The sequence below is a fragment of the Vigna unguiculata genome, chromosome 6 (genome assembly GCF_004118075.2).
Source record: "Vigna unguiculata cultivar IT97K-499-35 chromosome 6, ASM411807v1, whole genome shotgun sequence".
Lineage (NCBI taxonomy): Eukaryota > Viridiplantae > Streptophyta > Magnoliopsida > Fabales > Fabaceae > Vigna > Vigna unguiculata.
Window position 1 is genome coordinate 26,182,294 of NC_040284.1, and position 20,906 is coordinate 26,203,199.

General features: G+C 32.9%; 3 protein-coding genes across 4 annotated transcripts; all 3 read left to right on the plus strand.

The window, feature by feature from the left end:
• The first annotated feature begins 211 nt into the window (after positions 1 to 211).
• On the plus strand, positions 212 to 5,926 carry LOC114187006 (primase homolog protein). Its single transcript, XM_028075106.1, has 13 exons — positions 212 to 483; positions 786 to 922; positions 1,033 to 1,088; positions 1,171 to 1,222; positions 1,324 to 1,428; positions 2,610 to 2,690; positions 3,387 to 3,467; positions 3,628 to 3,693; positions 3,809 to 3,925; positions 4,771 to 4,818; positions 4,910 to 4,995; positions 5,170 to 5,230; positions 5,581 to 5,926. Exons 1-13 carry the CDS (start codon positions 327 to 329, stop codon positions 5,656 to 5,658), a joined length of 1,125 nt encoding a protein of 374 aa, XP_027930907.1. The 5' UTR covers positions 212 to 326; the 3' UTR covers positions 5,659 to 5,926.
• Positions 5,927 to 6,784: 858 nt separating this feature from the next.
• Positions 6,785 to 9,435, plus strand: LOC114187435. 2 transcript variants are annotated; one of them, XM_028075696.1, is made up of 5 exons: positions 6,785 to 7,117; positions 7,231 to 7,312; positions 8,132 to 8,205; positions 8,297 to 8,896; positions 9,150 to 9,435. In XM_028075696.1, exons 1-5 carry the CDS (start codon positions 6,902 to 6,904, stop codon positions 9,270 to 9,272), a joined length of 1,095 nt encoding a protein of 364 aa, XP_027931497.1. In that variant the 5' UTR covers positions 6,785 to 6,901; the 3' UTR covers positions 9,273 to 9,435. The 2 variants fall into 2 exon arrangements, with proteins under 2 accessions (XP_027931497.1, XP_027931496.1); XM_028075695.1 differs by having other exon boundaries at positions 6,786 to 7,117; positions 7,201 to 7,312.
• A 1,557-nt stretch (positions 9,436 to 10,992) lies between these two features.
• Positions 10,993 to 20,259, plus strand: LOC114189068 (twinkle homolog protein, chloroplastic/mitochondrial). The gene is made up of 21 exons (XM_028077774.1): positions 10,993 to 11,392; positions 11,482 to 11,612; positions 12,116 to 12,171; positions 12,269 to 12,326; positions 12,409 to 12,510; positions 13,180 to 13,263; positions 13,749 to 13,829; positions 14,435 to 14,500; positions 14,580 to 14,696; positions 14,847 to 14,894; positions 14,992 to 15,077; positions 15,549 to 15,609; positions 16,045 to 16,227; positions 16,560 to 16,691; positions 17,230 to 17,291; positions 18,193 to 18,276; positions 18,757 to 18,888; positions 19,215 to 19,311; positions 19,388 to 19,522; positions 19,597 to 19,664; positions 19,918 to 20,259. Exons 1-21 carry the CDS (start codon positions 11,137 to 11,139, stop codon positions 19,973 to 19,975), a joined length of 2,097 nt encoding a protein of 698 aa, XP_027933575.1. The 5' UTR covers positions 10,993 to 11,136; the 3' UTR covers positions 19,976 to 20,259.
• Positions 20,260 to 20,906: the final 647 nt, after the last annotated feature.

Consider the following 20,906-nt stretch of genomic DNA (forward strand, 5'->3'; position numbering starts at 1 on the left):
GATATATATATATATATATATATATATATATATATATATATATATATATATATATATATATATATATATATATATATATATATATATATATATATATATATATATATATATAGGGGTAGAAGTCGTCTGAGTGAATTAATTTTACAATAACTAAACCTCCTATATTTTATTAAATAATATTTTATGGAAACACAAGAAATTTAATATTTTTCCTATTCAATTGAATGGAGGCAAAAATATCTATCTATTCTCTAGCTCCAGATGAACAGAGAGGCATTCCAAAACTTGCAATGAAAACTCAAACAAATAAAAATTAAAGACCAAACATGTCAGTTTTTCAGAACCTATGGCTGCGTCTTCCCGTCACTCAATCTCTATTCTCCAAGTTGATTCCCAGAACCTATGCAGCAGTGTTATCCACAAGACAATGTACCGTTTGGTGTCATTCACTAGCTCGTAACACCACTGTGCCCTCTACTCCAGGTTCATCGTTTTCCCTCGCTTTTCTTCTCTTATAATACCCTTTTCCCCCATTTGTTACTGTTATTAGTTTGAGTTTTCTGGGCAGCCAAAGGATTCAGCTTTTTTAAGAGTTTAGTATCTATGCTCTGTTGCCTTTAATCAGTCATTGAAAAATTTAACAAATTTACATTCATGAGTGATTTGTTTAAGATGTGAAAAATAATAAAACCTTACCGTTAGTGCATAAACTATTTAATCTGTTTATTTTGTAGAAAAGATATTTACTGAATTTTCCTTGTATGATTGTTCGTGTTATTTTTAAGGTGTTGTGGAGCAGGTTGTGGACAGTACTTCTGATGCACCTAAAGTGAAAGTATTGAAAGAGAAAATGGAACTTCTGGGCATCAGCTTGGAAGACTCTTGTTTGCCCGGGCAGTACCATAATCTGTTTTGTCCAAAAGTATCTATTTTTATTTTCTTCTAAAACTGCAATCCATTTCCTTCCCCTAGTCTTTTGTATGTATTCGGTTTTAAGTAGGTTTCTGACTGCTGTCTGTTTTGATATTCTAGTGCAAAGGTGGGCAATTAAAGGAGAGGAGTTTGTCTTTTCACATTATCTCTAATGGGTATACTTCGTGTAATTGCTTTGTGTGTGTGGTGATAATTGCGTGTTTTGATGTAATGTGTTTTGGCAAATGTGCGATGCAGTGAATTTGCAATGTGGAGGTGTTTTCGAGCTAAATGTGGTTGGGCTGGTCAGGTGACATAACTTGGATTTATAAATTTACGTCTCCTTTAAAGCATAAAACTTGTAATGGGGTAACAAAGACGTGCTGCTTCCACATGATTATTTGGTTGTAGGTTTTTGCAGATGATCAGGAATTGTACAGTGGGGTTTGTACTAACGCCAAGTTTTCTAGAAAAATAGCTGAGGAGAGCTTAGGATTGGAACTACTTGGTCCTAAGGTATACAACTTGTTTATGGCATTTTGAGTGGGCAATAGCGGTAGAATAACTGCCAAATTCTCAGACTGACCTATCTGTCTCATTTTGCTGGTAATTGTTATTATACCAGATGTCTTTCGAAGGTCTTTTATTCAAATGAATTAGTGAAAATTGATTGTCTTATTAAGTGTGCTGGTCTTCTCGTTGTTCTCTGACCCAACATACAAAGTATGGACTATTAAGGGTATCGAGAGTGTGAATGCGTATAATTACTATTTTTAGCTGAAATAGACACAGGGTTTGACTTTCTTGTGGTTTGGCTTTATTATCCCAATTTTTGTCAAAATAACCAAGCATTTACTGGACACTTTGAAATAAGATTCACCTGGACTTATGTTCAAGTGTCAAATCAATTTCAATAACATATCATTTTTCCCCATCACCCTCAAGCTCTTAGCATAAAGTATCTGGCCATTTTCCATAACCTGTGGCATGTTAATTAATATCTCAGTATCAAAGGTTGATAGGCTATATAATTTTTCATATATGGGTTATGGTTATAGTCATTGAGAGATTGTGGTTCTATATGGTTATATGACATTAGTCTTACACATATAAGACCTTAAACACCACCTTTACACCAAAACCTTAAGGCAATGTTGTTATGGGTCTTTATTCTTATATTCTCCCCTTTATTCTTATATAGTGTTTAACTTTGTCTTTTCTATCCAATGTGTGACTTTCATTGAGAGATTGTGGTTCTATATGGTTATATGACATTAGTCTTACATATATAAGACCTTAGACACCACCTTTACACCAAAACCTTAAGGCAATATTGTTATGGGTCTTTATTTTTATATAGTGTTTAACTCTGTCTTTTCTATTCAATGTGAGACTTTTTGACTCACACTTGGACTATTCACAACAAAGGTCCAGTAGAGGTTTAGAAATATGATGTAATGGCTAGTAAATAATATGGTCTTAGAAGCTTCACTATTCAATCATGCTAGTGAATCTGGTTGATAATTTTGGAATGGACAAGTGTGAGCATGTAAATCTACAATCTTGATTGAGTGTTCCCTCATCAAGATGTCCAAGACTGTTTCTTTAGGTGCTTGTGACAATATATTGCAATCTTTAAGTGTTAGTAATAGTCAGATTATTTGCTTATGTATTGATTTTCTCTTTCCTTGTTTTAGCTTGTTGCTTACTTTAGAGAGAGACTGATATCAGAGAAAACCCTGAGCAGAAATGCTGTAAGACAACTGTCTGATAATAAGGTATTTTCACAGTTCTGGTTTTGTAATTGTAATATTTGTTCTTTTAAATTGCTAGATAAACAGATTCCAGATCTGTAATTGGTGCTTTCTGTCCCGTATTCTGCTGGGACTCCTATAGCTGCTTCTTTTATTGAAATATACCATTTCAAAAGGGAAAAAGAATCTTCAGTGATCTTGCCACTTGAATTCTTGAAATCTGAACTAAAAGACTGATATCATGTGTACTTTTTGGGTTTTTAACATGAAGCGGTGACTTTTGATTTTGAATATAGTTCTGGCAATATCATGATGGGTAATTGACGTTTTCTTCATATTAGATTGATATATTAAGCTTTAATTCTGATGGCAAAATTCATTATTCGCAATTGAATTGAATGATTACTGCCATAACTTGATATATTTAAAGTCCGTGTTCTGTTTCCAACCGTTCTCAACTACTGCAATTGAACCTTACTGGGGCAATAGTGGAGGGAAATACAAATCCATCTACATGAACCAGAGAAGTAGTACGTATATATTCTTTTAGAAGTAAACTTTGCTTTAGTTGTCATGGCTTCAAGATCATGAAAAGAATCTTAGCAATGATCATAATTTCTTCTTTGCTGTCTTATAAACATTTCTATACGTGGTTTAGTTCTTAAGAACTTAACTAGTTAGAAGTTCTAAACTTCGTTGTGTACTGCAAATTTTGTGCAGACAGTCATTGCTTTTACTTATAAACAAAATGGGTTGCTTGTTGGTTGCAAATACAGAGCACTGGAGAAAAGATTTTGGCTGGTAACTTTTCCTGACTGCAAATAGTATTCATTACAATGAATGATTCGAAATGACCAGTAGCTTTTCATGTACAATCAAAAATGCGCATTTTGATATGAAGTTTAATTGATCTGGATACCAAGTAACTTATGTTCATTCAAATGATCGATTTGATTTTCAGGAAAGAGGCACGGACAAGATACTATATGGAATTGATGACATTAGACAAGTGTCTGAAATCATCATTGTAAGTTTTTCTCCCTTATTCTCCATCCGTATCTTCTTTTTGTCTGACAATTCCTAACTGAAAGCTGAAAAAGGAAAGAATTGAAGATATTCTTACAGTCCAATGATGATGATAGGTTGAAGGGGAAATTGATAAGCTTTCACTTGAGGAGGCTGGCTTTCGGAATTGTGTTAGTGTTCCAGTGGGTGCACCAGTAAAGGTTTCTTCAAAAGATTTGCCACCAATAGAGAAGGTTTGTGTGTGTGCCATTATTAGAATTTGTTTTCACTTCTCTTTGGCCGAGTTAATATTTAATGTAATATGTCTTATTAATGCAAATATCCATAATGCTTCTTTTCTTTAACAAAATCTATTTGTCTCTCTTATCTATCTATCTATCTAATGAAATAGATTAGATGTGCTCTTCCGAATGAACTGTAATTGGCTCCGTCTGTAGTTTTGTCTTTGTTTTCATTCATTATGATTATTAATTGTCTGATTGCGACTTACCCTTTCAGGATTATTTCAAATACCTAGACTAATTTGCTCATCTAATTTTTCACTTTTATTCTGATGAGGTACAAGGTTTTATGGTGGTTGTTCTTCTGCGGTAATTGAAAATGTAATAACAGATCATTTAGTGTTGTTGGTTCTAACTATTTCAAGGGAGATCATTTGTGTTTTAAGACCACTTTCATTCTAATAAATTTTACTAGTTATAATCCTTAACTTTGAAAAGAAAAATCTATTTAAACGTTTTCTGGCTTTTCCTGTTACCTACTAATAGTCATAACTAATTGCATTTTACTGCAAAAGTGTCCAAGTATAGAGCCTTATTCTTTGAAGATCTATTATACTGACGTTGTGTATTAATTCTGTTCTTGTCAACTCACCTTTTGTTTATTTTCTTAATGATGGACCATAATCACACATTACTTTCCTAAGATTAACATGAGAGCAAAAAAAGAAAAACTGCATCCAGTCATTCTTTCTCTGCCTTAACTGATCCATGGTTATCTTTCTACATCCTCATAAAGTATGTGTTTCAATCAATTAATTGATCGCATTAATATTATCTGTGCATGCTTATGAAATCAGGACACTGCATTTCAATACCTCTGGAACTGCAAAGAGTACTTGGATAAGGTACACACATTTGATATGTTCCCATTAAGGTGGATCTTTATAGCGCAGAAGTGAAGTGCTTATTAGCTTGGTTTCTTCATTGTTCTTTTAGGCAGTTCGCATTATCCTGGCAACTGATAATGATCCTCCAGGTCAAGCTTTAGCAGAAGAACTGGCACGGCGCCTTGGCCGAGAAAGGTTATATATACGATGTTATTTATTTTCTATGTCATTGTGTTTAAGTACAAAATATAAAGTAAAACTTGAGACTTGGATAGCATGCAGCATGAATAGTTTGGATATGAATAGACTTGAGATTTTTGAATTGTGTTATGTACTTTGTATTTTCCTTCCCTTTTTGGTTGTCATCAGGTGTTGGCGTCTACTCTGGCCAAAGAAAGATGAATTCAGCTCTTTCAAAGATGCAAATGAGGTATAACTCGATTTTCTATGTTATCAATATTTTCTTAGTTCTGTAAGGCAAGTGAAAATTCAGTTCACTATTGGCTTGTGGAGTTTCTAAGAAAAATGAACTTTTCAAGTTCCTGAAGACACTCTTTATTATTGATTAATATTCATTAGAAATTGAAATATGTTATCAGTTCATGCTTAATGAACTTTATTTATGACTTTATAGTTTTTAATAACTTTTAACCGAGAGACTTCATTAGAAAAAGTGTGCTGTTAGTATTGTTCAATATGATTTGTATTTTTCATCTTTCAAATGCAGTATATTTATATTCCTTCAGGACATAATAATTTATTAATGGCTTTTGACCCTAGGTTCTCCAATACCTTGGAGCTGATGCTTTGAAGAAAGTAGTTGAGAATGCAGAGCCATATACAATGCCAACTAGGTAATTCCACCCATGGAAGTGGATATAGCTTTCAGTGCTCAAGATCCTGAACTACTATTAAGATTTAGTCATACCAGAAAATGTGGTGAAAATTGTGGTGTGGTCATATTCATATTCTTTTTTAATTAAATTGGTATTGATATATCTTTTTTTTGTATGGTAGCTAAATTTTAGTTGTTTAGAGGATTTCAGAAGTATGAGTAAGTGAGTGTTAATGTATCTTTTAGAATTTTAATGAATGTATTTTATGTTTTATATTTAGTTCTCAAAAAGTAAGAATTTTATATTTTAGCTCTCACAAAAATTATGAATTTTAATTTTAATCCTGTAGAACATTTTCCTAGTTTTTCACCCTTCTATAAATTTGAAATCACCTCCAATTTTTGTCCTCAGACATTCACCAAGACGAATAAGATATATTTCATAGATATTTAAAGCTTTATTTTAAAAGGTGTTACCAGTTGACATTATATAAAAATAATAAAAGACACCGCTTGAAAACTTTTCAATCAATATAAACAATATAAAAATAATAAAAGACACCGCTTGAAAACTTTTCAATCAATATAAACAATTAACAAGTATCATAATACTAGGATAAAAAAACCTATTTTCAATTTTCGAAGGACTGAAAACAAAGAAAAAAAAATTAAGACATAAAAATTTGTAGGACCAAGAATAAAATACACTCATCACAAATGTTTCTTACACTCTCATTTGCTTCACACAATTTCCAATTATGAAATAAAAAAAAAGAAAAAGAACCTTTTGGGTTACGCATTTTAGAGATATTATAACAAAATGATTTCGAAATAAAGTTTCTTAAGAAAATTTCAATTTTTTAGAATGTGCATAATTCAGAAACCTGTTATTACATTTTTAGATACCATTTACCAAAAATATTATAAAATTTGAAAGACCATTTTCGTTATTAAAGTGCTAGAAACAATTATGAAGGTGCCGGAAGCAATTTTCTACATCATTTAAGCCATTTTAAAAAACTGCCCCAATCCTGCTTCAAATACGGGCCCACCTAGCTTGGGTTAGGGATTGCTAATTGGGTCGGGTAAAACACAACGGTCAATATTTTTTAAAATCAATTTCGCGGTCCGAAAACGCATCGAACTTTTTGAAATTACTAATGCATCAAACCGGCGAAAAATTTGACCGTTGAAATTCACAATTTTGCTGTCTCTTCTCTTTCACTTCTTCCAAATTCAAACCTTTTTTTTTTTCTGAATTTCACGATGCAGAAATTCAGAAAACCAGAATCTACCGACGTCGCCTTGTCGGAGCGCCGAAATTGGGGTAATATCTTCAAATCTCTGGTTCAGATGGTGCGCAACCAGCAGAACCAGCTTCAATCGTTCGCTAGCCGCCACAAGTTTCTCGAAGACCGTCTTCGGATGCAGCACGAAGGGTGGATCTCCGATGTTCGCTTTCACAAGGATCAAATTTCTCAGGTAGATAGTCTTCTTTTAGGGCTCCGCTAAAGTTTAACAAAATTACTTTTTTTCATGTGTTTTTATTACCATTGTTTCTTTAGTTGAATGAGATTTTGGCATTTGAGGAGAAGAAACGGTCTCTGGAGGAAGCGAAGGCGGATTTGGCGCTGGGTTTGAAGCACAGAGAGGGTGCTATATTAAAATGGATTTTGGGTCAGTGAGCTTTCTTTGATTTCTTGTTAGTAGTTTTTACTTTGAGCCAGTTTATGGAAAAGGTGTTTGCTTTTGGTTCTTGGTGTTAGGTTTTTGCATTTGTCGTTTTATTCCTTAATGTTTTGCTTTCAAGGAGCAAAAAGCTGGTTGTGTGGTTTTTATTAAGGATTGAGAATGGAGAGAACTATTTGGTTAGATAGTTTCTTGACGTGATGTAGATTTTTTGTTTTTTGAAGTACCTTAGTTGAGTTTTGGGGGACAGTAGAGAGTAATAGCATATGTTTGTGATATGATTATTTTTGGACAATAGTCTCTTTTCTTTGGGGTCGAAAGGTTTCTCTTGAGGCCATTTGAAGTAAATCCAAAACAAATACTGCGGAAGCCTATACATTCATTTACTTTGACCTCAGACTGGAATTATTTGCATAGGAGCAGAGTTAAATTAATCAGTTTTGAATGAGAACTAGTTTATGTGACCCGTCAATCTTGGGATGGTCCTGGATGTTACATGGTTCAGATTATTTTCATTTCCCAAATGTAAATGTAAATAACTTTACATGATACATGAATGTAAGGGTTGTCTGAGATGGTTACATACCTGATTGGCTGAACCAATATGCAAGTTCCTGCTCCTGGATGATGCATCACTCCTAGCATGCTACAAAGAATTTTTCTTTTCACTTTCTGGTTTAAATTATTAATATCTTCGATTTTTTCAACTCAAGGGAAAGTTTTTGTTAATTGTTGAAATAATAGGTGTTTGAATGAATTTACATTTGACATTATTCTAACTGCATTCGTTTATCTTTTTTATTACAGAGCATACAGAGGATGAGTTGGGGGATTTTAAAGAATGGTTTGAAATTCTTTCTCGTAAATCCTCTGTTAGAGAAGTAAGTAATCTGTCAGTCAGCGTTTCATATTTGTTGGGTTTTCTGATATTTCTTATGTATTACATTATGCTGAACGCTCACTTTATAACAGGACCAAGGAACAGAATCTAAGGATACTGGCAAGAAGAAAAAAGGAACCACACATAGAGGGAACAAGCCCATTTCGAATTCTGAAGAAAAAGATAAATGTTCTTGCGATGAATTTAGTTTGTTAAAAGGTGAATATGATAAGCTTTCTCTAGAAAAATATTCGGAGGTGTCTGAACTCTTGGCGGAAAAGAAATTTGTGTGGAATCAATATAAGATAATGGAGAATGACTACACTGCTAAATTAAAGTCTAGGGAAGCTGAAGTAGAAAAGGCAAATGAAAAGATAAAGGTACTTGTTTCCGGCATGGAGCAGCTACGATCTGAACATTATGAAAAAGATAGTAAAATTTGCGAATTAGAAAGTAAAATTGCTGAGATGGAGGCTGAGACAAAAAGCTTAAACAAGGAAATATCTGGACTCTCAATGGAGTTGGAATCTTTAAGAAAACTCCAGAACAACCATGTCACACCTGTTTTAAATCGTTGCTCCGATGGGAGTAAAGCATCTGGTACGGGAGTTAAGAGCAGCAAGAGTAGAAGTATGATTGTGCAGAAGGAACTACGTACACCCGATCAACCAGCTGCAAAATCTTCTGAAAGGGTATGGGATGTTCTTTCTCTAATCACTTATCGTCCTTTGTACTCTTGTTAATTCATTTTGTTCATGAACATGGTTGTATTGAAGTGGCAACTTGCTTCCTAAATATAAATGCTTGAACTATGCATTCATTTCAATAGAAATATGTATTCACTGCATGTGTTCCCCCTCCCCAGGTTGTAAAATTGAAAGTTTGAGAAAAAGCATTCCTTGTTGTTTTCTTTTATGTTTTGACTTAGTGAATCTTAATGTCCAGGGGAAAACAAGCATGAAGAGGAAAGAGCCTCCAGTTATTCCCATTGTAGCTCCTAAGCTGTTCTCTAATGGCTTCAAGGTTCCAAAACTGAAGTCCTCTGCGAAGGTCAGAGATGACAGATGACTCCTTTCGGAGATATGTGAGTCTTTGTTTGTATTGTACATGCCTTGTACGCTCTTTATGTAAACTATGTATGATGATCATATCATGTATGAGCTTTTAATTAAACATTCGATGTAACTTTGGAATAACGCTATTCCACTCTTTAGGTAAATTATATTTAAAACAGCCTTTAGTTTGTTAATCTTGTTGTTATTACTCTAATGAAGTAGATTTTAATTATGTTAATCTTAAATAACTGATTTAATTATTTATCGCTAAATGAAAATGTATATGGAGAGATTATTCACTGTTCAATATACATGAATGTTCGGTTTTCTTTTTTGATTTAGGGAAACTTAAGAGCAATTACACAATAAGTATAATATTTTTCGGATTTACTTACTGACTCGATGACTTGAACAATAAATTTTTAATATAAATCAAAATATGCATAAAAATTTATAAAGATAAAACTGAAAAAAATTATAGAGACTGAAAAACAAAATGTAGAAAAGTTTTAGTGAAAAAAACAGAAATGAAAGAATGTACTTACCAATCTCACTTAGTGACATGTCATTTAAGAAATGTATTATCACTTGAATGATAATAATTAATAAACAACACATTCAAAATTTACAAATTTAAGAGAAATAAAAAAGTTATTTGATATTGTTACCTACATAAAGATATTTAAAAACTAATTACTTTGTTTTAAAGAAAGAAAACATATTAGGAACATTGTTTTTAATATAATCTTATTAACGGATATTCAACATGAATCTTTATGAAGCCAAGAACATTTAGAAATATATTTGATACTTTTCTTAAAGTATAATTAAAAATAAAATTGATCCAAAACTCTAAATTTCTTACAAATTATAATAAATTATGTTTTAACACAACAGAAGCAGAGGTTAGAGAATTTTAGTTATAATATAATTATGGATTTGAAAATACTGATCAACAATACACAAATAAAAATATTACTGGACTTATATTTTAATTTTTTCTCTCAGTCGTTTCTAATATATTGATTAGTTGAAGATAAGTTAACTATTATTCTTCTAAAAAAAATCCCCATAGAAGTGCACGAGTTATTGAGGTAATCGTGTAAACAAAATTTAAATATCATATTATGTTGAATATTAAAAAAAGTTAAAATCTCGATAAGATTTTGACAAATATAAGCAAATTATCACATAAATTTAATTTATCACAGTCTTACATAATTATGAAATGTGATTTAATTATAAAAGTATTATTCGTCAAAATTATTGTTTTCAAGATTATATATTATATGACTTTTATTTTTGATAATAATTTTTTATGTAATAATATTTTAAAATTGAACTCATCAAAAATTAGTATAGAGAGCAATAAAATCAAATAGAATCTCAGAACTATATTATTTGCGATAAAAGCTCTTAAAAGTAACAAATTTAAAACAATATCATTTCTAATTAATTACATGTATTAATCACCGAAAACTACATTAATATTTAAATGTATTTACTCATTCTACCTCACTATGATAAAAACCCCTCTTTGTTAAAGCATTACTAATTACTATAAACCAACACTTATACATTTCAAATAACCAATAACTAATTATAAAATATAATAAAATGTTTAGGGCAAATTAAGTAAAATTTATCAGTATAAATAAATCAAACAAAATTATCCGGGCTAAACTCATTACTCATAAATAACCTACACTACACAGCACCAATGATTTGAGGTGCACTCTGTTTAGACATTAAAAAATTGCAGAGCCTTAAAACCAAAACCCTTTTTGCCACTACCACTCTCTCTTTGGCACACACATGGAACCCTGTTAGAGAAACACCAAAAAACCAACACTCTCTTCATCAAGGGAACAAGAAGCATGCGCCTTCGTTATCCCTACACTCTACGTCCCTTATTTTTTTCTTCAAAACTCACTGCAATGACCCCTCAAACCCTCTTCCATTCTTCTTCATTCCCAACCCTCAAAAACACTACTTTCTGTCAACGACACCGTTTGCTTCCTCATAGACCCTTCTTCACCGTGTTCTGTTCCAAACCCACCTCAAGGAACCCTCCATCGCCTCTCAGAACCAACGGCTACCACGGTGTCTCTCATGCCAGTATCCCTAGACCGGGTGAGGTGCCCTTTTCCGTGGGGGACAGGCCAGCCTTAAGTGTGTTTCAAGTTGCTAACTTTTTGTGTTTTTGGTTTGGTTTTCTGAAGTTCAATTGGAGAACACCGAGGCGAAGAGTGTGGAGTTGCAGTTCAATATTTTGAAGCAGAGGTTGGAGGCTGTTGGGATGGAAACTGGAATATGTGTGCCGGGGCAGTACAATCACTTGCTCTGTCCAGAGGTGTCTCCCACTTTCCTTCAAAGTTGAATAGATGTTTTTGAAATATGACTTATAAACTGTGATGTTTTGATCCTTTGGAAAGTTTTGCTGGTTAGACATTGTCCTCAAATTGCTGTTTCACTTTATGTATGAAAATTTTGGTATTTGTTATTAATCATGTCTGTTTTAAGGTGTGAAGTTGGGCAAATTTTTTGTTGTTTGTTTTGCATAAGGTGATTATTTGAAGGCGCAGCTTTAGTTTCAGTTGAGGGAGGCGATAACGGTGTTACGAATGAGAGTGCTAAAAAATAGTGAATTGAGGAATGTTGATTATGTACTTCAAACCAGTCGGATTATCTTGTTTGTATCTTTTATTTTCCACTTTATCTGGGATACTGGGACTCTGCAGTGAGAATAGTTCATTCATTCTCTTTACATGAATCCCATTTTATACGTCCCAATAGGATTTAAACATTTTTATGTATTAAGTGTTGCTTGTGTGTCATTTAATATTTTTTTTATAGTGCCAAGGTGGCGATCAATCAGAAAGGAGCCTATCTCTCTACATTGCACCAGATGGGTATGGTATTTGTCATTTTTTTTCGTAAACTTTTCTGATTCTCTTTTCTTAACAGATTGTATACATACTTTGTTTTAATTTTTATTTTTTGTTTTAGGGGATCTGCTGCATGGGTGTGTTTTCGTGGCAAGTGTGGTTGGAAAGGCAGCACACAGGTTACATATTTTTCATTTTCAAGCGGGTCAGATTAACACAGGCAGATGTGGTATTTGGTTCATTTTCTACCTTCTGCTGTAGGCCTTTGCTGGAAGCAGATCTGCAGCAAGTATTGTAACCCCGGTTAAAAAGAAAAGAGAGATTACGGAGAAGGAATTACAACTTGAACCACTTTGTGATGAGGTAATTACATTCTACCTTACCTAATTTTGTCCTCCATTACTTTGGATATGCTATAATAGAGGGGCAGATAGTACTCATGACAAACTCCTGTCCTCCATTACTTTGGTGAATGTTTGGGTAAACGTTTGTTTGCCATCTTAATTGAATTTTACAGTGACACACATTCCAAAATTTAGATTTGCTATCAAAATCATTTATACCAATCTCTCTTTTAAAAGGGCACTTGCAATGTCTTCTTTCTTTTGCATACAAATAGATCCTCTAATTGTATTGAGTTTTGGCAAGCAATTAAAATTAAATCCTAATGTTTAAAACTGGCTTTGCTTGTACACTCCTACTCTGCACTCAATAAATTTATTCTTTATGTCTTGGCAGCAGAGCCATTGTTTCCTCTGATTTTTCTCATCTCTGCATTTAGTGGTTTATTTATTCTGGATATGCATAGAGCTAAACGTGTATTTATTGAAAGTAACAAATGCAGAGTGGTGTGCTGTTGCTGACGATAAACAGAAATACAAACAAGCCTTTGGAAATTAGAATCAAAATCTTTGTTTATTTTCATTTGTTTGCTTTATGCTTGTTAGGTAGTTTTTCAATTGTGTTGATAATGATTTTTTTTGTTCATTTCCAGTCAATGTGGTGAATATGACTTTGTTTGCCCTGTTTCAGCTGCTTGCATATTTTTCAGAGCGCTTGATTTCGAAAGAGACTCTGGAGAGAAATGCTGTGATGCAGAGAAAATATGAAGATCAGGTGCAATTGACCACTAAATTGTGAATGTGTATCTTCAATGCATTGATATTTCCTCTACATTAACAATCCTTATGATTGTTTGATTTCTTTGGTTGTGGTAAAGATCCTGGAGTGAACATCATAGGTTGGTTATAATTTTATTAACCAGAAAATGCTTTTTGGTGTATATGTGATAACGTTAATTTGATATGATTTATGCTAGTTACACCTACTATTAGCCTATTATTATAAAGGCAGTCTTAAAAATGACAGTTTTCTATTTAATATATTTCCTTGAAAAAACATGTTTTATATAACGAGTAATTAGGCAAGGATTGCAATTGATTTTCACTTGACAAAGTCATACCTTCAAAGTTCAACTATTTCCATTGGTAGTGTATAATAAACATTTAACTTTTTTTTATTGTAGGCAGTGTTCTATTTTCACACTTTTTCTTTAAGTGATTGACCTGTTACTAATTCTTTCTGTAACATTTGTATGGTAGATTGTGATTGCTTTCACGTATCGTCGAAAAGGATCACTAATTAGTTGCAAGTATCGAGATGTCAACAAGATGTTTTGGCAGGTATGCTGTTTATTTAGATTGAGTGGGAAAATTGATAAGCTGAGAATGAATTAGTATTAAAAGTTAAAACAACAGTGATGGCATCTGTCATATGTTGGTGAGTAAAATTAAATAAATTATATTCCACTAGCAATGTTAACATGTAAGTATATTCTTTTTATTATTGGTGTCGGTGCCTTTTACTTATTGGCATGTAAAAGGTAGAGTATTCCACTTGCAATTTTTTTAAGGTAGAGTATGCAAAAGCATCACAATATAACATATGATCCCAACTAGATCCCTTTGTAACATCTATTGTTTGCAGCATACCCAAATAGCATAAAAATAAAGAAAATAATATACACAAGTAAGCTTTGCAATCTCAATTTATGTATATAGAATGTTTTGGTAAAACTAGCTTATAGCATAGCTGAAGCTTATAAGCTAGGAGCTGAAAAACTGGAAGCTTATAATCGGATTATGCTGGAAGATATTTCTTTCATGTTATCTTAAATTCAACATGTTTTTTTTTTTTCAGTTGTCAAATTTTATTTTGATGTCATTTATTTATCTGATTTTATGACATTACTTCTTTCCAGTTTCCTCTAAATATCCTTTTATTTCAGGAAGCAAACACTGAAAAGATCTTTTATGGATTGGATGACATAGTAGGACAGAGTGATGTAATCATTGTATGTATTCTGCTCTCTGTAGAAATTTAGTAAAGTTTAACTTTTGCTTTATGCTTAGCATATTGATTTAACAATATAGGTTGAAGGTGAAATGGACAAGTTGGCAATGGAAGAAGCTGGCTTCTTGAACTGTGTCAGTGTTCCTGATGGGGCACCTCAATCAGTGTCCTCAAAAGACTTGCCTCCTCTAGAACAGGTCCTTTTTTAATTCTCAAGATACTATATTATTATGTGTGTGCATATTTGTAACTTTTCAATTTCTTCTCTGTTGCCATTTTTTGCCGTGGTAGCATGTGTAATGTTAGAATCTAATGCTCTTGTCATATGTCTCATTCTGTAAAGCTAGGACAAAAAGTATCAGTATCTGTGGAACTGTAAAGATGAACTAAAGAAGGTTAGTTAGATGTTGTCATTTATTTTTTTTTTCTGAATGTGCTGAAATATATCATTTTCTTAAACTTTATTTGTTTTGTCAATATTTATATTGATAGGCAACCCGGGTTATACTTGCCACGGATGGGGATCCACCTGGTCAAGCTCTAGCTGAGGAGCTTGCACGTCGCATTGGGAAAGAGAAGTTAGAATTTTTTTGGTCTTGGTTCTATTACATATATAAATTACCATAATCATTGATATATTTGAGAAAATATCAAGAAGTTACTCTTTCAATTAAAGGAGGATAACAATATTTTGGCACTTGTTTCATTTTAGTTTATATGTTCCATGTATTCATTGTATATGGTGTTTAATTTTGAAGTAAGAAGTGCTAAACTGTATAGATCAGCTATTTTTGAGTTGCTTTTGTGTATTTTGTTCTAAAAATTTACTTTTTAAGATAAATGGTGTCTCTGTAAACCTTTTTTGCTATGTTGATGTTGCTGTTGTTTCAAAATCTTCATTATTAGACAAGACCGAATGGCTATATTCACTGTTCTATATAGTCAGTTTATTCATATTATTTTCCATTTTGAAAAAATAATAGAGTTCTTTTCCTCTTTTCATGCTTGTTTCACATTTTCTTTAACCTTTCTCTGCTCAATGGTTGTAGATGCTGGCGAGTCAGGTGGCCTAAAAAAGGGAAATCAGACAATTGCAAAGATGCAAATGAGGTCAGATATCAATTTTCATGTTCAAGTTCCCCTTTTACCTGCATCCTTCCTCTCATTCTCACCTAAACGATTAAACCTCTAAATATTGAAAACAGATAATGCTTCTGTGGCTTGTTCCCACTGTTTGGATTCGCAGACCCATTTAGGTTATGTTTATACATTTTTCTATCTGGTGTATGCTATTCGTGTTGTCTAGTGTGCATCGTTTATTGACATGCATGGTTGGATTAGCTTATTTTAGAGAAATGATTTTTTCAGAGAAAGCTTTCAGAAACGTCAGGGAGTATTTCCTCCCTATTATATGTTTCTGAACACCAACATAATTTTCACACTTGTCTGGTTTGTGTATGTCACTTGTCATGCAGAGTCATCTGAAGTTGTTTGTATGTAATTCTGCTCTTTGATAACTGTAGCAACCTTATGACATATTCACAGGTTCTCATGTATTTGGGTCCTGATGCACTCAAGGAAGCGATTGAGAATGCAGAATTATATCCAATACGTGGATTGTTTAACTTCAGAGATTACTTTGATGAGATTGATGCATACTACCATCGAACCTTAGGATATGATATTGGTATCTCCACTGGGTGGAATAATCTGAATGACTTGTACAATGTAAGGGCCGTTATTGCTGTATTTTTCTTAATGTGATTAACATTTTTTTATATTGTTTTTTCTTTGTTTACTTTATGCATTTAATTACAGATAATAATATATCAAAAACAACATAATGAGTCACCTCTAGTCTCAGGCTCTAGATGACGCATAGGTACAACAAAAACAGCTGTTAAAGAGTTGTTCAGAATATAATATAAGCTGTTCTAACATGTTTCATCAAATGTTTTTTTTGACCAAAGTACTATATTTGACATATAGTAATAATTAAACATTTTTTCTGTGCGTGGACTTAGAGATCCTGATAGTATCTATTAAATTACTTTTATCAGGTTGTACCAGGAGAATTGACCATAGTGACTGGGGTTCCTAACTCTGGGAAGAGTGAGTGGATTGATGCTCTTCTCTGCAATCTTAATGAATTGGCTGGCTGGAAATTTGCTCTTTGTTCTATGGAGAACAAGGTTAGATTGTTTATTAGTGACTTTCTATGTTCAGGATATTTATTGCTCACTTCTAGGTAACTATGAAATGGTAGATCATGTCTGGATATTTGTGGTAATTTACTCATGTACTTTCATTGTGGTTGGTTTCTGCTTTAAGAGATTTTTTTCTCAGATAAGAAAAGTAAATGAATTATTTCTCTTTCTTCCTCGTGTTTTACTTTATTTGTTGCAAGTAAGGAAGTTAGTTGTTGGAATGCTAGGGAATTGAATGTGTTTCACAAACCATTGGTTTCCTTAACTGGTTCTGGATGCTTAATATTTCATAAATATTGAGTGAATAAAACTATTCTATTTGTCTTTATTGATTTGTTTTGCTGAAGTTCCTGCTGGGTTTGAACACGTGTTGTAATATCTGTCATTTCTCTTATACTTCCGTTGTGTATGTGGTTGTACCAAATTACTATGCCAACAGTATCTCTATTTTTAAATAGTCGTCTCTTACATTCCCGTCAGAAGTTTGTTCATTTTTCTGACTTTGTTATTGACTATCCTATAGGTCAGAGAACATGCTCGAAAACTTTTGGAGAAACACTTGAAGAAGCCATTCTTTAATGAACGGTGAGCCTTGCATATTATTTATGATTTATATACTATTGGTGCCTTGTTGATTATTTCTTTTTTATTACTACAAAAATGACCATATTCCACCATGTGAGTTTAGGTACAGGATTACGTGACATTGTTAGGCTCAATTAAAAGTTAATTCTCAAGAATATTATTAACCATGAGCTCCCTTTCAACAATTTTTTCCGATGTCGTTAGTCTCCCTTTACTACTTTTTACAAAGCTAAAAACCATGTGATCTACACCTCCAATCCTCCAACATTAATTAGTGTTTATTTCCAGATCAAATAATAACTTATGGTGTTGTTTTCCCACACCCTCTGTTGTGTTATGTGCTGGATTTATAACAATTTCCAATTTTTTCTTATCTGTATCACACTAATGTTCATATTTTACTCCTTTCTCTCAATTAGAAATACTATGGCTTACATTACTTTATACCAGATAGCATATTAATTGGTTATTAATCTTGCTTTTGTATGTGTTGAGTTCATGGGAAGGCATGAGACATGAGTGGGATATGGAATTGAAACTTTTATACTACCAGTTATTAGAATTATGGATGATATAGTACTCTATGCCTATGGATTGGCATTTATTACCATGGTCCAATAATATCTTGGGACTTTTCCATTTCTGAGTATATTAATTCGGTTTTCATTTTGGTGTCATGCCATTTTATTATACTAGTGGAATCAGTATTACTTTTATCATTAAGGATTTATAATTCTTTGTCCTCTGCATTTTTCTTTATAATGTTGCAATTTATCTTTCATTGTAAGGGGACCCTTATATTGGTCTATTGGATTATAATGTTCATTAATTTGCAATAATGGTGATTGTTATTATGCATATATATTTGATTATCTTGATTGACTTGTTTATCTAATGTTAGTTATGGAGAAAAAGTTGAGCGAATGAGTGTGGAGGAGTTTGAACGGGGCAAGCTCTGGTTAAGCGATACTTTTTCTCTCATAAGGTAAGTCCATTACAAGGATCTCAGCTGGTAGTTGTAACTTGTGGCATGCCACATTCAAATATTTGTACAATCATCCACACATTTTTAGACTGCTCTTATGTTTTATACATTTGTTTAGTTGATTTAGTTTACCAGTTTCCTTTACAGTTGTCTGTAATTGAAACGTGATGATGCATGCTATGATTAGTGGTGCAGTTGATTCTTTATTTATTTAAAATAGGAAGGGTTAAATCTTTCTAAATGGATATTGAAGCAGGCAATAGCAACTTCTTTAGTGCATTTGGCTCATTTAGAACAGCTTTAAATTGAAAGTTATATGATAGCGCATTAAAACTATAGCAGGGGAGTGTATTTTTTTTAATCATAATAAAAAACTTTCTTCTTTTAATTCCTTAACTTGTTTCCTTAAGGCATTGGTTAGCATTTACTACCCACGTTTCTTAAATTGATGAAATTTACTGCTTGGCTACATGATACTAGGTGTGAAGATGACTCCCTTCCAAATATAAGATGGGTCCTTGACCTTGCAAAAGCTGCTGTATTAAGGCACGGGGTGCGAGGACTTGTAATTGATCCTTATAATGAGCTCGATCATCAGCGGCCTCCAAACCAGTAATTCTCTTAAAAGAACTTATTCTAAATTTGGATTTTCTGAGTTGTATTAGAACTCTTTAGAATGCTGGGACTTACTGGAGATTCCTTTCAATATGAATATGTATTAGAGAAGTACAAGAGAAATTATATTTGAATGTTGTGTATTGTATATCAGAGGCGTGCATTTTATTTATAATAAAATTAAGGGATACATCATAAATAAGTCCCCCTCCAAGAACATGATGTGTTACAAATCATTCTCTGTTGCTAAGCTGCCTTTATTGTTGTCTAGATAATGGATGATGGTTAGTTGAGATTAATGTAGTTGTTGCAAAAACTTGCAGGACCGAAACAGAATATGTGAGTCAGATGCTTACCTTAATCAAACGCTTTGCACAACATCATGGATGCCATGTTTGGTTTGTAGCACATCCTAGGCAGGTTGGTAACATAAACAGCTTTGGTTTCATCTGTTGTCATTTTACTCTTTCTGATATTCTTTCTTCTCATCTCATAGCTGCATAATTGGGTTGGGGATCCTCCCAATCTCTATGATATAAGTGGAAGTGCACACTTCATAAATAAGTGTGACAATGGAATTGTTATTCACCGAAATCGGGATCCTGAAGCTGGACCTATGGATCAAGTACAGGTGAGTGATTGCAGCACATTGTACTTATTTTGGTATCTTACTAAGTAAAAAATACTGACTTGGGCTTGTCTCAGGTTTGTGTTCGAAAGGTACGCAACAAGGTGGCAGGGACAATAGGTGAAGCCACATTGTTGTATAATAGGTAAATATATTTTTGCCTTGACTATTGTGCTAAAATGCTAGTTTCCTTACACTGCAGTAGATGATCAGGGATTATGATGAAACTTATCTTCTCACAAACCCTTCAGACTGTGCTACCAAAATGAACCACTCAAAAATAGATAGAAAATTTATAGTGAGAAAAGCCAATGACTTCATTGCACTGTAAATAATTTTCTTCTGTTTGGCATAAACTTCAGTACGCATGGTAACTCATTTTCTGTGGCAAATGGCAGGGTAACCGGTGAATACACACCAACAGATAACAAGAGACCAACTGATAGAAGGAAATAACAGTGAGACAAATCATCATTTTTCAGTAGGCTTGTACAGTGGTCGACAACAACTACGTCCTAAAATGAAATTAACTTCTGATACTAGGATTGTGTCTAAAACATGGCCAATAGTGTCTTCATTGGGGTGCCAAAGGGTTAGATTGAATCTTAGCATGGGTTGTGAAAATTGATTGTATAATATCATTGTTTTGGCTTTCATTATTTGAAGATCTTGAATCCTGTAGCTGTCCTCTTATACGTGTTAGGATTACATCTTTAATTTTGAAGTTCTGCTTTTTAATCCTTGTATAGATACGGAGAGATTTGTTTGTCGGACACTCAATTTATTTCTTGAGTTATAAATTGTTATTTGCTTTATTCCTTCTATATAATATGATAGTAGATGCTGTGTAAACTAAGTAAGCTTGTGTTTGGACAAGTTTTTCTACAAACAATTTTAGAAGAAAAAGAATTCAAAAATTGAAATTGATTAAATTTATGTATCAAATTTTTAACATATTAACAACCGTCCAAAATCTTACAGGCCAGACTGAACATCTAATTGATGTCTAGACGAATATTTGGCATATTTTTACAAAGATTCTGGACAGAAATACACAATCTATTCTTGTGTTTTATTTTTTAAACCAAAAAGAGGGAAGAAAGGAAGAAAAGAACAAGTCCTTCCAGCTTCGATGGTTGACTATTTCTCAAAACTAACATGGATGAATGATTCCAAACTGGGATTTGATAAATGGGGTAAAATAAATCAGAATGAAATTTTAAAATGTTATTTTCTTAAATAAATAAATATAATGCATGTCTGTGACATTGATGGCCAAATCTTTCACATGTTATGCTAAGTGATGTCGTTAGACTGAGTCAAACAAACTACCAAATATTTTTTGATAATCATAAGATACCACATTTCAACATTATTCAACGGACTG